At 35.5% G+C, this 17,854-nt stretch overlaps 1 protein-coding gene and 1 pseudogene across 4 annotated transcripts in view; one reads left to right on the top strand and one right to left on the bottom strand.

The window, feature by feature from the left end:
- Positions 1-17,854, top strand: part of Dnajc13 (DnaJ heat shock protein family (Hsp40) member C13) — a 117,930-nt gene that overhangs the window by 90,617 nt on the left and 9,459 nt on the right. For all 4 annotated transcript variants that reach the window (XR_007344105.1, XM_015487058.2, XM_048794125.1 and 1 more), the window contains 11 exons: positions 134-250; positions 1,319-1,496; positions 2,517-2,608; positions 4,462-4,561; positions 6,291-6,365; positions 6,584-6,696; positions 12,460-12,629; positions 12,797-12,839; positions 13,191-13,364; positions 15,423-15,602; positions 15,894-16,034. Coding sequence is in view for 3 of the 4 variants with exons in the window: in XM_015487058.2 (XP_015342544.1) it covers positions 134-250; positions 1,319-1,496; positions 2,517-2,608; positions 4,462-4,561; positions 6,291-6,365; positions 6,584-6,696; positions 12,460-12,629; positions 12,797-12,839; positions 13,191-13,364; positions 15,423-15,602; positions 15,894-16,034 (1,383 nt within the window). In the remaining variant the exon portion in view is untranslated. The remainder of the gene's footprint in view (positions 1-133; positions 251-1,318; positions 1,497-2,516; positions 2,609-4,461; positions 4,562-6,290; positions 6,366-6,583; positions 6,697-12,459; positions 12,630-12,796; positions 12,840-13,190; positions 13,365-15,422; positions 15,603-15,893; positions 16,035-17,854) is intronic.
- LOC107143397 lies at positions 17,287-17,847 on the bottom strand (annotated as a pseudogene).

Here is a 17,854-nt window from a genome sequence, read left to right as displayed (position 1 = left end):
TGATGTGTATCAGCATTCTTCCTCTAGAAAATGAGTGGACTTATTGAATTGTTGTTCTGTTATGAAACTGAATAGGGATAGATTTAGAAATTAGATGTTAATGATTCTGATTTACATTCTTTTTTTTTTAAAGGGTGATTGTGATAAAACTTATGGATCCGAATTTGTCTACAGTGATCATGCCAAAGAACTTATCGTGGGGGAGATTTTTGTTAGAGTGTATAATGAAGTCCCTACTTTTCAACTAGAGGTAAGCTTTCTACCTGTAATTTTTCCATTGCCTTTGATATTGTGTGACTGAAAACTACTAGCTTATTCACACTGTATGCATTGAAATAAAACCTTCTCTTTGCGAAATTAATTATAAATTAACCTAACTAAGTATTTGATGAGTGATCCTGGACTACTTATAAGCCTCTTTATCTGATTGTTGAAGACTTGATTTCTTATGCATAATACTCCCCACTGTGCCCAGCATGTCTGCCTCCAGCTCCCAAAGTACAATGCCAGTTTCACACTCACTCCATCATATGGAATGTTAGACCACAAGACAAGAGGCTCTCTCTGGCCAATTATTAAAAGAAAATGTAGGTTAATAGCAGAAAGATCTTTTAGATGACTCATCGGGTTATCTCTTGTAATGATCTATAATTATTTCCAGAAGCAAGGGAGGATCTTTTTCTTTTTAGTGCTTGGGAATCATGTTAGAATTTTTGTTTTTGTCTTATTTGTAGGACATAGCAAGGTGGATTTTGAGATTGATTTGTAAGGAGGAAAGCAGTGAGTGACACTTTATTTTAGAATTTGCTTTTGAGAAAAAAAGAGGAATTTCCTAAACCATAATGTATATTATTTATCACAGAAATATCTCATTGTATGTGTGTATAATTAGTATTAAGCAGAATGAGTTAAGTAATTTGTGAAGTGCCCCAACTATGGTTTGAATTTATATTCTGAATATAGAATTTTTAAAAATATAAATGTTACATATCAATCAGTTATTTTGATAAAGTAAAGAAGTACTCTAAACTTAGAATTATTGTATTGAGGTACTTCTGGGAACTTACCAGATCTCTGAAAGTTAAGAAACACTCTACTGCAGTTTGGTTTGTTTCCTTCCCACCCAAATCCCCCCACCACACACACACACACACACACACACACACAAAACACACAAGTGTATAAGTATATTCATGTGTATTTATAATATAATTTTGCTTACTTTCATGGGTTGAAATTTTTTCTTTTGCTATGAAATCTTTGTAATAGTTTATTTCTGAAGACACACATATTTTTTAAATGTTCCTCTGCTTGACAGGTTCCAAAAGCATTTGCTGCAAGTCTCCTGGATTACATAGGCTCTCAGGCCCAGTATCTGCACACGTTCATGGCCATCACACATGCTGCAAAAGTGGAATCAGAACAACATGGAGACCGCCTGCCAAGAGTGGAAATGGCTTTGGAGGCTCTGAGAAATGTCATAAAATATAATCCAGGTGTGTGATTGTACCCTTAATTAATGAGAACCTTCGAATCAAAGAGTTCTAAAAATTTCCAATTCTCAATTTTATTAAAAAAAAAATTCAGGGAAAATTATACTTGATTATAATGTTATACTTGGTATAATTTTAAGAGAAATTGACCTAATAATATTTGCTACCTACAAATAGTAGACTAAGGAGAGAGATGAGGCACTATGCTTAGAAGAACTCATCTCTCTAAAGAGAAAATGAGTCTGAGTTGAAAAGGCAGAATAATTTGATAGTATGAAATTTCACATTGATGACACAAATTGGCATAGCAAGTGTAAGTGCTTAGATTTATTCAGTAATCTAAATTTTGCCTCTTTTCTAGTACTAACATAGTGCTGTGTTCCTGTGAACACTCATATTTTTGAAAACTTGCCTGAAGTTTTTATAGTGTCTAAAAATTCAAATAATAAAAAGGTGAGAGTTTCCACTCTTAAACATCAATCTATAAGAGGATGCTTCCAAAAGTATTAGCACTCCAGCCTGACTCCAGAAAGATAGATGAGTGAAAATCTAAAAGCTTTTTTCAATTCTAATTTTGATAACTTTAATGTGATAATATAGAATGTAAAACCTAAAATAATACAATACTTGAACACTCCAGATCTTTTTGGTACCAGGATTTGAACCCAGAGTCATTTAACCACTGAATCACATCCTCAGCCCTTTGTTTATGTTCTTTATTTTGAGACAAGGTCTGACTAAATCCTTAGGGCCTCTTATAATGTCTTTCTTGCCTTTAGCCTGGGGCCTAGAGGCAGGGATGGGATTTAAAACATGAAAACAAAGAAAAATTAAGAAACTATAATATTTTATTTTTTGCCTTTTAGTGCTGCTTAGAGATACTTCACTCGCTTCATGTCATAATGGTTAAAAAGGATCATCCAAGACTTATGATTAACAGTAAACAACTGTGTGTTATCAGTTTTCTAAAGGTCTGTAATTTAGAATATCTTGGAAATAAAAACCATTTTGTTTACTCCCTAGGCTCTGAAAGTGAATGCATTGGTCACTTTAAGTTAATATTTTCTCTTCTCCGGGTCCATGGAGCTGGTCAAGTGCAACAATTAGCTTTAGAGGTAAGAGTATTCTATACTAAAAGCGTGTTCCTTTTCCTATCACTTAACTAAATACAGTTTGAGCATCAACTAATTATCTGAAGTTGGATAAAAATATGCATTTTTAAAATTTTACCTATTAATGTTTTTCAAGGTGTTTCCTTTCTAGGTCCTATCTGTCATACATCAGGGCTTTGGGTACACTGTGAAATGTCCTAGTCAGAAGATTAAGGAATAGGCTTTACTGGAGAAGCTTAGAAGCCATAGATCAGCAAGAGGGGGAGGCAGGGTTTCCCTGACTTCTCTGTCTCTACAGAGAGATATAATGAAGCCAGGACACTGCTTGGCTGTGTACTGTGGGTTTTCATTCCAGAGAACTCACCTTGTACTCTCCCTTCAAATCTAGTAGCAAGGTAACCTTTTTGGTGAGAATTACAAATAGATACCTGGGTATACTGCTGTTAATAGGTGTTATCTAGGAAAGCCAGCTGCCAAAATTTGTGGGTCTTAAGGGTTCAAGAGAAGTTGGAGGTCCCTTCTTCAGGAGATTGAAACCACTGGTCCTATGGGATGCTACTTGGGTGCTACTTTTCCTCTGACAGAAGCAGAAAGTCCCTGGTTACAGGTGTTCTTTGTCTAGGCACCCCAGGGTAAGCTCCCAGGATCATTTTTCAGATGATCCTGTTTGTTGTAATGCACATAATTTATTACAAAGAACACCAAATTCAACCCTATAGTATCAGGTAAAGAAGTGGTTTATGAATAAATCACTTAGATTTATCTTTTGGTTTAAAACAGATTCTTAATAGACTACTAATATTGATATAATAGTAACATTATTAATCGAGACTACTTTGCTTTGATTCTGAACATGGTCCAAATTAAGTGGCATTGATCTTTAGACGTGTATTGTAAAAGTCAGAATTGAAAAATTATTCTTTGTTTTAAGTCAGCTTTTGTTTCACTCTGACCAAAATACCAGACAAGAACAACTTAAGAGGAAGGAAAGTTTATTTGGGACTCATCATTTCAGAGGTCTCAGTCTATTGAGAGCCAACTTCAGTGCTCTGGGCCCAGGATGAGGCCCCACATAATGGCAGAAGGGCCCAGAGGAGGAAAGCACCACACTTCATGGTGGTCAAGAAGCAAAGAGAGAGAGCTCTATTCACCAGTAACAAAATAAAAACCCCAAAGTCATGCTCCAAGTTATCTTCTTCTTCCAGCCACAGCCTACTGGCTGTAGTTACTGCTCAGTTAATCCACATCAGTGGGTCAATCCCCTGATCAGATTATACCTCATAATCTAATCATTTCACCTCTTAAAAGTCTTACATTGTCTTACATATAAGCTTTTGGGAGGCACCTCATATCTAAACTATAACCTCCTCTTTTAAAGAAAAACATACCTATTTCATTATATAGAAAGAGATCTAATCTGTTGTGTCGAGTGTTAAAGACATTTACTTTCTTCCTCTATGAGCAAAAGAAAGTCCCAGAAGTGAAGATTGTTATCTTTTAACTGCCTACCCCAAATCTGTGATTGGAAAACACTACACTGTATGCCATAGTCATATTTTTTCTTTGTTTTCATGTTTTAAATCCCATCCCTGCCTCTAGGCCCCAGGCTAAAGGAGCATGTTCTGTATAGGATTAAAGTTTTTCATGAACCTTAAGGTTATCAAAGGATAAGATAACTTTATCAAAAGATAAGTCTCAAAGTAATAAGACCAATCTTTTAAAATTAAAAATTTCTCTAAAAATTAAATATTTTGTGTTCTAAACATTTTGTCACTTCTGTTAAGTCTATATTACTGAATTTCATTAGGTTTGAAATTATCTCCAAACCTTTTTATGTCCTGTTGATTAATTTTCAGGTTGTGAATATAGTGACATCTAACCAAGATTGTGTCAACAATATTGCAGAATCAGTGGTTTTATCCAATTTACTGGCTCTTCTACATTCATTGCCATCAAGTAGGTATATTCACAAATGGCATTTTGGAAACCATAGAAGGACCAACCGAGGGAGGGGAACAGTTATAAAACTGTTGCAAAACCTCAGGCAAATATCATCCATCTTTAGTTTTGAAATATTTACAGTGGGATTGTTTATACTGGATTTGTCTTCCTAATTGTATTTTACATAAATTAACAAAATTATCTTGACTTTCCATCTCAAAGGTTGAAAGTTGGAGGTGAGAGAGGAAAAGCAAAGGAAAATAACCTGGGATTGATTGTCAGGTTTTTTTCATGAGTAATTGTACATGAGTAATTGAGAATTAACTAGTATTCTGTGGTTTTTTTAAAAAGACAGTCTTCGGTGCTAGAAAACATTCTTAAAGATAAAGTTTACCATGTATTAAACTTAGCATTGTCTTCCCTACTTTGTGTCTATTGACAGAGATTATTACCACAAAGAATAAAAATTTACCAACCTAATTTCTTGAATACAGCCTGTGTTAATGCAGGTTGCTCAGAAACTCTACAGTTATCCAGTATAATAGTTTTGTAGTTGTGCCAGAGCCAACATTGAGATTGCTTTTCCAAAAGCAAGATGTTTAGTGTATCAGGCAACTGCAGTTTAAATCCACCCTCACCACAAACCATAGAATACATTGCACAGGTGACTTTGCTAAACCCTTGGATGTCATGTTAATCTTAATTTTATGTCTATTCACCTTGAGAGTAGGACCCTATCTCTTTGATCATCCCATTGCTTGGCATGTATTCAGTGTTTCTTTATGTTCAGTGAATTGAGTGGAGTTGAAATTTCATTGAGTAATTTTTATTTTTTAATAAATGACTTGCTTGAATTATCTGTTCAAAATGACAACCTGGAGAAATAATTTGCAGATTCTTTTTATTATACCTTAGTTGGTTTTTTCTTTTTCTGTTTTTATTGGTTTTCAATAATTTTGTAAGGCTTTAAACAATACAAAACTAAACTGGTTGGTAAAGAATATAAAACAGAAACCATAGTTTTAAAGTATAACTTCTACCTGATTCATTGTCAACATTTTAATCTTACAAGTAGCTGACATCTAGATATTTTCGTCAATTTTGCCATCACTTACACATAATCTAGACTAAATTATCTACCTTATACAGTGTTTGCTAATGGACATTGTTATTATTGTGTTGTTTTAGACTCAGCCCAGTACTTGACAGTCTCTACCCTCTTTGATAACATTTTATTCCTTTGGCTTTTTGTCTGTCCCATTTGATTCTAAAAGAGCAAAGTTCAGTAGCCCAGTATACTTGCACATCAAAAGGCAATGAGTAGGTGAGAGATGAACTGTGTCCAGAGGAAATTATTGTGTCTTAGAGTAGAGCTCTGTCTTACAATGATTACTTCCTTATTTTCCTGAGATAGTAGTATCATGTAAAAATCTGAGATACCTGGTAGAGTGTCCTCTGGATGTGTTTGCTGTTAATATTTAGATAGGAAAACATTATGCCATAGTAGTTATGAGTGTGGACTTTGGAGTAGATGGATGTAGACAGAAAACCTAGCCATAGAGCTCACTAAGTGTGAAATAATGGACTGGGTATACCGGGCTCCTTATCATAACACAGCCTTGCTGGTTATTGTGAAGATGAGGTATGATTCCGTATCTGGAATACCTAGTTAATGTTTGGCATAGAGTCAATGTCTAGTAAATGTAAGGTCGATACATTCCTTGAAATGTCTTTTACTCTGCAGGTCGTCAGCTTGTTCTGGAAACTCTTTATGCTTTGGCATCAAGTACAAAAATAATCAAAGAAGCAATGGCAAAGGGTAATGTATAGAATTATTTTTCATCCCATCCAGTCTTGTTCAGCACTATGAAGCATATCTTGAGTTGCTTTTTGTGCAATCTGAAAAATTAGAAGAATGCTTTGGAGACCCTTAAAGTTTAAAAAAACATCAAACAGCACTGAGTTGAAATAAGGTTGAAAATGAATTCTACTAATTGAAAATAATATAAGCACTGATTCTCTTTTTTTCCTTCTTAGGAGCTTTGATTTATTTATTGGATATGTTCTGTAACTCAACACATCCACAGGTTCGAACCCAAACAGCAGAACTTTTTGCCAAAATGACAGCAGATAAACTGATAGGTCCAAAGGTGAGTATAAAATAAGTTCTCAGAAGGAAATTAATTAATAAAACTCTGTTACTTTGATACTGATTTCATGAAATTCACCAATCTGAGATGGTGAAGATAAGAAAATGATGTGAAAGTTGAACAAAATTCCTGAAATTGTTGCTGTATGTTACTAATTGAGAAAACTAGTCAGGGAAGCCGTAACAGAATTGAAATGTTTGAAGAGAATGTGTGGATTATGATGACAATTGTTTATCTTTCTCAAAGAGAGAACGGAAGTACATTTAGGTTATGAAAGAAGGCAGGTTAGACTTCACTCTGCAAGGATTGGCTCATAGAGGTAGCTAGTGAGGCACTGGTAATCTGTATCTTTTACATTCCACTCCTGAATTAGTAAGGTTATGCAACCCACAGGAAGTGAGGCTGTCTGGGGACAGGAGTATAATGACTCCTCTGCTTTCCTGCTGTGCAGGGAGACTTTTTAATCCAAAACTGGAGGTGACCATATGATCTCTGGAGCCATGGTTCAATTTGAAGAGAAGGAATTTACTTCTGAGTAGAATTTCATTCAAACACAAGTGTAATCAAAGTTCCCTAATTCTATTATTAGATCAGTTTCACAAGAGATAGGGCTCATAGTGCCAAGCCCACTGAGCAGCACATCAGAGGCATGGGGGAGCTACAAAAAAAAACTTCTATGCCTTACTACCAGCGTCTGATTCAGGAAGTCAGGGGCAGGGCCCCAGAATTTGCTTTCTTAGTCCATTTCCCAAGTTATCCTTTTGGAACCTGTCTGGATTTGAGAATCACAGCTCCAACATATCTGCCAAGGTACCTAGGGTAAGGAGAGTCTACAGGTTACCTACTTCTATTTAAAGCCACAGTGGCCTCCCTCAGATGTATTGAGCCTCCATGAAAAGTTTAGTTTGAAAAAAAGTTGTTCAAAGCCAATGAACATTTTTACATCAGTACAACAAATTAGACTCAGTTGTCGCTGTTGTTTTCTTGCTTGATCTCTCAGTCTAGATGTTAAGAATCTGTCATAGGACCCAAAATAGTTTTACTATAGTATTAAATAATAGTCTGCCTTTAGCAAGGTTGATGAGAGGAGGGAATTACCTTTGGATGTCTACAAAAGAGTCAATAAAAAAATGAATATTGAGTCAGGCGTGGTGTCTCACACCTGTAATCCCAGCAGCTTGGGAGACTGAGGCAGGAGAATTGCAAGTTTGAGGCCAGCCTCAACAACTTAGTAAGACCCTGTCTCAGAATAAAAATAAAGAGCTGGAGATGTAGCTCAGTGGTAAAACATTCCTGAGTTCAATCCCAGTACAACCGCCCCTACCCAAAAAAGAATTAATGTTGAGTTTTCTTAAGTCAAGAGTTGGGTAGCACATAACTACAGTGCCTACTATTAGATATTTTAAATAGTGTGTTAGATGTTTAAAATAACTATGTACTGAAATTGAGCTCTACAGTAATATTTTTGGCCTTTGACATACATGTGGGACAAATATTATCAAGGTGAATGTCTTTACATTTAAATTTTCCATATAGGGAAAATCAGCACCTTAATTCAATGATTTGCAGCAAGAGACAGCTGAGTCAGTAAACTTTTTAATTTTTATAACAGCTTTATTGAGATATGATTGACACACAATACAGTTCAATGATTTTTAGTATATTTATGGATTGAGCAACTATAATCAATTTTTTGACCATTTTTATCAACACAAAAGAAGCCTCATGCCCTTTAGCAATCACTCTCCTGTCCACTTTCTCCCAGGAACTACTATGCACTATACTTTCTCTATAAATTGTGGAATTACATATAAATGGAATCCTATAATATAGTCTTTTGTGACTGGTTCCTATCACTCAGCATAATGTTGTGAAGATTCACCTATTCCTTTTTATTGCCAAACAATATTCCACAATTAGTTTACCTATTTATCTCAATGAACATGTGAATTTTTTTGCTATCTGAATAATACTATTGTGAATACTTGTGTACAAGTTTGTGTGAGCATTGGCTTTTGTTTTGAAATGGAATTTCTGGGTCAGATAGTAATACTAGTTATAACATTTTGAAGAATCATAAGTGTTTTCAAGTGGTTGCACTGGCTTTACATACCAGCATTATAACATCTCTTTATCTTCCCTAACACATGTTATATGTTTTTATTATTATTATTATTATTGCCATCCTAGTAGGTGTGAAAGCACTATCTTATGGTTTTGATTTACATTTCCCTGGTTAATGATGCTGAGTATCTTTTCATGTATTTATCAGCAGTTAACACAACTTTCTTAGAGAAATGTCTCTTCATGTCCTTGACTAGTTTTTAAATTGGATTATTTTAGTTTACTGTCCTAAGCTACTCGGGAGGCTGAGGCAGGAGGATGACAGGAGAAACCCAGGAATTCAAAGTCAAATCTGGGCAACATAATAAGACCCGATCTCAAAAAGTGGGGAGGGGTAGAATAATGAAACATTCAATGTGTTTCAACTTTCTTAGAGAAATATCTCTTCATATCCTTGACTAGTTTTTAAATTGGATTGTTTTAATTGTTGAGTTGTAATTGTTCTTTGTGTTTTTTGATACTAATTTCTATTATTTGTACATTTTTTTTTCATTCTGTTGATAATTTTTTTCATTTTCTTGATCATGTCCCTTGAAGCAGCAAAGTTTTAAATTTTGATGAAAACAGTGTTCTGTTTGGGTTGTCAATGTTGCCTAACAGTTGGGTTTCTAATTAGATATCCAGGTGTCTTTCCAGAAGACAGTTTTGTTTAAAAGTTTAGAAACAAGAAGTGATTGTGTAAGAGATGAAGTGATTGACCTGGAATAGCAAGATGGCAGCGTGGCATTGTGAGCAGAACTTGTTTTGTTTATCACAATCCTGAAGCTGCTAACTTGACTTAATGACTCTGGATGTCTTCTCTCCAAACCTAAATTTCTTTTAACTTCATAGTGAAAAATTTAAAATAAATGGCCTTTAAATCCTGCTTCAACTCTTAGTGCTTCTTTGATATATATTTCTCAGAGCTTTGTGAGAATGTGTTACTTACTGCAGTTCAGGCAGGGTTCTTACTCAGGAGACTCTTGATGAAGAGTGACATAATCACCTGCTTTTGTTCTCTGTAGAGCTGAATTGTATTTTGGCATGATGGTCTCAGCATACTTAAGAGAAAATATATAATTCTAAGCAGGAAGTGTGAATCAGGCAGTATAGCAATACCAGACTTCAAACTATACTACAGAGCTATAGTAACAAAAACAACATGGTACTGGTACCAAAACAGGTGGGTGGACCAATGGTACAGAATAGAGGACACAGACCAATCCACAAAATTACAACTATCTTATATTTGATAAAGGGGCTAAAAGCATGCAATGGAGGAAGGATAGCATCTTCAACAAATGGTGCTGGGAAAACTGGAAATCCATATGCAACAAAATGAAACTGAATCCCTTTCTCTCGCCATGCACAAAAGTTAACTCAAAATGGATCAAGGAGCTTGATATCAAATCAGAGACACTGTGTCTGATAGAAGAAAAAGTTGGCTTCGATCTACATACTGTGGGGTCGGGCTCCAAATTCCTCAATAGGACACCCATAGCACAAGAGTTAATAACTAGAATCAACAAATGGGACTTACTCAAACTAAAAAGTTTTTTCTCAGCAAGAGAAACAATAAGAGAGGTAAATAGGGGCTACATCCTGGGAACAAATTTTTACTCCTCACACTTCAGATAGAGCCCTAATATCCAGAGTATACAAAGAACTCAAAAAATTAAACAATAAGAAAACAAACAACCCAATCAACAAATGGGCCAAGGACCTGAACAGATACTTCTCAGAGGAGGACATACAGTCAATCAACAAGTACATGAAAAAATGCTCACCATCTCTAGCAGTTAGAGAAATGCAAATAAAAACCACCCTAAGATACCATCTCACTCCAGTAAGATTGGCAGTCATTATGAAGTCAAACAACAACAAGTGCTGGCAAGGATGTGGGGAAAAGAGTAACACTTGTACATTGCTGGTGGGACTGCAAATTGGTGCAGCCAATTTGGAAAGCAGTATGGAGATTTCTTGGAAAGCTGGAAATGGAACCACCATTTGACCCAGCTATTCCCCTTCTCGGTCTATTCCCTAAAGACCTAAAAAGAGCATACTACAGGGACACTGCTACATCGATGTTCATAGTAGCACAATTCACAATAGCAAGACTGTGGAACCAACCTAGATGCCCTTCAATAGACGAATGGATAAAAAAAATGTGGCATTTATACACAATGGAGTATTACTCTGCATTAAAAAATGACAAAATCATGGAATTTGCAGGGAAATGGATGGCATTAGAGCAGATTATGCTAAGTGAAGCTAGCCAATCCCTAAAAAACAAATGCCAAATGTTTTCTTTGATATAAGGAGAGTAACTAAGAACAGAGTTGGGAGGAAGAGCATGAGAAGAAGATTAACATTAAACAGGGGTGAGAGGTGGGAGGGAAAAGGAAAGAGAAGGGAAATTGCATGGAAATGGAAGGAGACCCTCATGGTTATGCAAAATTACATACAAGAGGAAGTGAGGGGAAAGGGAAAAAAAAAACAAGGGGGAGAAATGAATTACAGTAGATGGGGTAGAGAGAGAAGATGGGAGGGGAGGGGAGGGGAAGGGGGGATAGTAGAGGATAGGAAAGGCAGCAGAATACAACAGACACTAGTATGGCAATATGTAAAACAGTGGATGTGTAACTGATGTGATTCTGCAATCTGTATACGGGATAAAAATGGGAGTTCATAACCCACTTGAATCAAATGTGTGAAATACGATATGTCAAGAACTAGTAATGTTTTGAACAACCAACAATAAAAATTTTAAAAAATTTAAAAAAGAGAAAATATATATATATGAAATAAGCCTGTTAAACTGGCTGATTTCATCCTGATGATATTATTTGATATAAAACAAATGCCCTCTTGTGGGAGCCTCGAGAAATTTCTTCTCCTCCTCCAGAATACTTAGGTGTCTGTGGAGCAGCTGGCTTGATTTTATTTTGTGTATGCCCTCTATCACGTAACCAACATAGTTTACTTCCATTCCTTGGGAGCTAGAAGTTCAGAGCTAAATTTGTGGTAGATATCACTACCAGTTACTCATAGCTTCTGGTGTTTCTTTTGCATGCTAACTTCATATTGGTCTTCATTCTTTCAAATAAGTAAGCATTTGCCAAATACCAGTAATGAGCAAAGCAGACCAGGTCAGAAAGGTTTCCCTAAGATGAGCGCTGAGAGTAGTGTGACATGTGGAGCGAGAACCATGTGATGGTGAAGGAAGATAGTCTTTTCCCTTTGTCCTTTATGCCTCATTAATTTTCAATCTGTGCATAGCATTTGTTGGATGGATTTTTTTTTTAAGCTACTTTTTAGAATTCTTTTTGGAAGAAGGCTCATTATAACATAAAACAGTAGCGTTAGCATGAGAAAAAGTATAGTTTCTAAGGGCAAAGGGTGTGAGGAAGAGTTGGACAAATGAGCTAAGTGCATTCTCAAAGCTTTGATAGGTAAGTAGAGCCAAGTCATAGTCTTGTTAAAGTTACCTTTGCATAAACTAAGGTTTTTCTCCCACTCCAGAATTTTTAGATAATAGTTATTTCTTATATCAGTCATAGAAAAAATTGCTCTGATATTCTCAGAAAATTGTAAAAAGCAAGCTGACTATTGAGATGTTTCCAACAGTTCTTGATTTCTTTCTCAAACCTCCTCCCATAGGTTCGAATTACATTAATGAAATTTCTGCCTAGCGTTTTCATGGATGCTATGAGAGACAATCCTGAAGCTGCTGTACACATTTTTGAAGGAACTCACGAAAATCCTGAATTGATTTGGAATGACAGTTCCAGAGATAAAGTATCTACAACAGTGAGAGAGATGATGCTAGAGTAAGTAAAGACAAAGATAATAACTTGAAGCCTTCAAATAAAATCCCCAGGAAGGGCAATCGTTTACCACTCTGCCTCTCTCCTAAGACTCGCTCCAAAGGTCAATGTAAGTGTTATGTTGTGACTAAAGTTTGGTATTCCTTTCCTCCTTTTTTTTTTTTCTCAAGGCACTTTAAAAATCAGCGGGACAACCCTGATGTTAACTGGAAGGTAACATATACTTTTATCTTATAGGGGTTTTTTGTTGTTGTTATTTTGAATTACTCCTGAGTTAGTTTAAAGTCAGCCTGTAGCTCTGTCATAAGACCCTGAGGTACACCCCTGGAAAAAAATAAGTCTTCAAACATAAAAGTAGGAATACTTTCTTTTGAAGTTGCTAATAAAAGCATCCTATGCTTTTAAGAGAAAATAAAACTTAAAATTGTTATAATTTGATTATATTAATGCCTATTTATCAACTAGTTCATTGTATGTAGAATTCTTTAATTGGACTTGCATTTCCTGCTTCATGTACAACTAAATGATTAAGTGACCTGACTGAAATTCTTTTTCTGTTTAAAGTTGCCTGAAGATTTTGCTGTGGTGTTTGGAGAAGCAGAGGGTGAACTTGCTGTTGGAGGAGTTTTCTTGAGAATTTTTATTGCACAACCAGCATGGGTTCTCAGAAAGCCTAGAGAATTTCTGATTGCACTGTTAGAAAAATTAACTGAGCTCCTGGAGAAGAACAGTCCTCATGTAAGCTTCAGTCATCAGGAAAATATATCAGAATTTGCTAAACATGTTAATTTTTTTCTCATACAACCTTGTCTTCACTGACCATGCATTAATAGTGGGCTACCTCTTTCAACATAGTAACCACATGTAAATTTAGATATGTCCATTGATTTTGTGTGTGTGTGTGATTTTTGATAGTGAAGCTCTAATACTATGGTTATTTATAGATAAAAGTTAGAGATGTCTGTATTGAATTGCTATTTCTAACAATTATAAAAACTCTAAAAGAATATTTTTGCCACACCATTTCCAGTGATTATATAACTAATCAAAAACCTAAATGTCTGGTGTTTCTCTGAAAGTGTATTCATGTTCTTTACTGCACTTTGTGTATATGGCAGGGATGACCCTAGTCACAGAAATTGACAGAATAGTAACCACATGGATGAACCCTGTACCTGTGTTCAAAACCAGACTTTCTGGAAAGCAGAAGGTAGCTTTGATCTTGGTTTGACAGGTCAGAAACCCTGATAGTGTCTAACATTTTGTTATCTGAACATTTATGTTGAAATCTAGAAATAGATGGTGGTTGTTGAACTAAACACACAAGGTGATTAAACAGCCTAAACTGGCCGGACACAGTGGTATATGCCTATAATCCCAGGGACTTGGGAGGCTGAGACAGAAGAATTGCGAGTTCAAAGCCAGCCTCAGCAAAAAAGCAAGGTGCTAAGCAACTCAGTAAGACCCTAAATAAATAAAATACAAAATAGAGCTGGACATGTGGCTCAGTGGTCAATTGTACCTGAGTTCAATCCCTGTTACAAAAAAAAAAAAAAAGAGTCTGAGCTGTATTAGGTGGTCCTGGATCATCCAAGCCCAGCTTCATCAGTAACTAGCTGGCCTCGTGATTCAGCCTCATCTGCCTCATAGAATGAAGACTGCATCTGCCTTTGACTGAGGTTTTAATAAGTTAATGTGTGTGGAATACCTAACATATCTGCCACATTTCAACTGCTTAGAAGTTGTTAGTTACTATCCTTAGTTTATCCTTAGTTTAAAAAATAGAATTAGTATGCCAAATATTTATTAGTGTCACTTTCCATAGTCATATTTCCCTTTACTAATAAATTTTAATACATACTTAGTTTTCTTATAAAATGAAATCCTCACAGATGGGGGGTTTGCTTAGAGGCCCTGGGTTCAATCCCCAGCACCAAAAAAAGCAGGGGAACACAAGAGAATTCTCAAAAAGTGAATCTTAGCAAGGAAAAGCACATAGAAATTTCATCATATGTCACCTTTCTTTTTGGGCACATCCCGATTTTTGTGTTCATTTAAAAAGTGTTTTGTTATGGATATATAAATATATATATATATGTATGATCTATTATCTATAGTACAAAGTTCATTATAGCCCTCAGGTAATGTTAAATGTAGGTTGAGCATTCTTCATCTGAAAATGCAAAATTTGAAATGATCCAAAATCAGAAACTTTTTGAGTACCACAGCAGTGCTAAAAGTTTTGAATTTCAGAGCATTAAACATTTTGGATTTTTTGACTAGGGACGTTCAGCTGATAAACTCTATATAAATATTCTAAAATGCAAAAAAAAAAAAAAACCTCCAAAATCAGAAATACTTCTGGTCTGAAGCATTTCAAATAAAGGGATCTTCAACCTGTAATAAGATTTTTAATAGAACTGAGCATAGTGTTTTACTAGTCTACATTCTCATTGATTATTGATGTTGTCTAACATTGACAGGTCTGTAACATCATCTAGAAATTTCTAGTATCATCTTTTGGGAGATGATCTATTACACCTGCAATAGAAATGAGCTACATCAGGCCTGCTGAAAGGCTATTTAGATAATAATTCTTAAGTCCTTTGTATGCATGCTTTTGTCAAAGAAAATGGAAAGTTTGTTTTCTCCAAGGTTTTATGAAGCAATTTTCAGGTGTTAGCACTTAGAACTTTTGAATCCCTAGTTTTGAACACCAAATATATTGCCAGGTATATTGAGGACTTTTTCAGTATTTTAATTATTTTGATTGGCTGTTTCTTTTACACTTTCCAGGGAGAAACTCTGGAAACTTTGACAATGGCAACAGTGTGTCTCTTCAGTGCACAACCTCAGCTGGCAGATCAAGTCCCACCACTGGGCCACCTTCCCAAAGTTATCCAGGCAATGAATCACAGGAACAATGCCATTCCTAAGAGTGCCATTCGGGTTATCCATGCCCTGTCCGAAAATGAGGTATTCATGAATTTATTCTTTAGATTATAGGTCTAGAATTTTATGTGATTCCTCTTCTAGACGAATGTACACTAAAGTGTATACCCTCTTTCTAACAGGAACTGCATGGTATTTTATTAATTCTTAAGCCAAGCCAGTTAAATGGTATAATTAACAGGAGATGGAATTTGACTCAGTTTATTATTAAACTTGAAAGTAGTTGTTTTAAAAATTATTTTGTTACCTTGGTATCCACTATGCTTTATAAAAATGTTTCTTTACTACAAGTAACCTTCTCTTTTGGGGACTTAGCTGTGTGTTCGAGCCATGGCATCCTTAGAAACCATTGGCCCACTGATGAATGGAATGAAAAAGCGAGCAGATACTGTTGGTCTAGCCTGTGAAGCAATTAATCGAATGTTTCAGAAGGAGCAGGGTGAATTGGTAGCACAAGTAAGTGACTTTCTAGATTCAACACTATTTTAGGAAAACAAATGTAGTAGACAAATATTCCCTGGCTAAGGTTTGATGGAGGTAACTTATGAATTTGTGCGTGCACAAGTGTATATTTTATATTCAGTTATGTATATAAACATATACATAAAATTTTGTGCTATGAATTCATGGCATAATAAATGTAAAATAAATAATAAAGGCCCGTGGACTATTTTAAAAAAAAAAAAAAAAGTGGTGCTAGGTGCTAGAAGTCTTACCAACTTCAAAATTTTGGCCACTTATTGTGCATTTATCCTTAGTTTTCTTCACAAAATTTGCCTTATCTGGTCAAATGTTCTCTCTTTACGTGGAAGCTAAGTGGGGAGTAGGATAGAAGTTCAGTGGACTAGACAAAAGGGGAATGAAGGGAGGGAGACGGAACAGGAATATAAAGACAGTGGAATGAAACAGACATAACTTTCTTACGTTCATATATGAATACACCACAGTGGAACTCCATATCACAGTGGGATCCTCATTAGAACATGTGTGTATCAGAATATAGTCTTATTGTCATGTATATTTTAAAAGAACAAATAAAAAAGAAAAAAAACATTGCTTTATCCTCTTTGGAAAGATTTATTCATTCCTTTGTTTCTTAAGTCATATTGTAGAATCATGCCAAGACTTTTATTGTCCTTTTCAAAAGGACTTTTTACCTAGTGAAATAGGACTTGGTAGGTTATCAGTGTTGAGTAGATAGGCACTAAAGACAGAAAAAGCATATCATAAATTTCAATAACCATTGCAAAAGTGATTTTTTAAAATCACAAAAGTATAGCTTTTTTTTTTTTTTTTTAAAGTATAGCTCTTAAGAACACGTACTGCATAATTTCACCAATGAATGGAATCTAAAACAATCAAATTCATGGAAGGAGAGCACAGAATGGTAGTTACCAGAAGCTGGGGGGTGGGAAGAATGGGGATATGTTAAGGGATAAAGTTTCAGTTAGGAGTAATAACTTAAAGATCTATTGCACAGCATTGTGACTGTAGTTTAATGTATTTTTCAAAATTGCTAAGAGTAAATTGTTCTCACCATAAGAAATAAATTTTTGAAGCAACAGATATGCTGATTACACAATCCAAATTGTATACATATATCATAATATCACTTTGTATCCCATAAATACATATAACAAAAATTAAAAAGTAATAAAATATAACTCACTTTTTTTTAATAGTCTGTGGGCCTTTATTTATTTATTTATTTTACATTTATTATGCCATGAATTCATAGGGGATAGGTTCCAGCAGTTCAGGCTCCTTTCCATTTGTTCTCACAAAATGTGCTTCTCTGTGTGGGGCAGGCTGGCGCTTCAGCTGAACCCAGGTACTTTTCTCTTTGGCTTCCTTCTTTTTCAGATCTTTTTCCTTCACATGATTCAGGAAGCTGTCTCGGCTCTTAGAGTGCTTAATATGCTCAGTACGCACATTAATTCTCTTGGCAAGAATCTTGCCCTTGCTTATTCACAGCAATGCCAACAGCATGCTGGGTAACATTGTAGACTCTCCCAGTGTTGCCATGATAACATTTGTGAGACATTCCTTTTTGAACAGTACCCATTCCCTTGATGTCTACAATATCACCCTTCTTGTAGATTCGCATATATGTGGCCAAAGGAACAACTCCATGTTTTCTAAAAGGCCTAGAGAACATATATCGGGTTCCTCTCCTCTTTCCCTTTGTGTTCATCATTTTGGAGAATTACCGGAAGATGGTGGTTCCGGCTGAAAAGAAGCTACTCTTTCATCTTTTTATTCCGCACCCCCCCCCC

This window comes from Marmota marmota, unplaced genomic scaffold, assembly GCF_001458135.2.
Source record: "Marmota marmota marmota unplaced genomic scaffold, marMar, whole genome shotgun sequence".
Taxonomy (NCBI): domain Eukaryota; kingdom Metazoa; phylum Chordata; class Mammalia; order Rodentia; family Sciuridae; genus Marmota; species Marmota marmota.
Note: the sequence above shows the minus strand (reverse complement) of the source record. Positions and strands in the feature narration are given on the sequence as shown.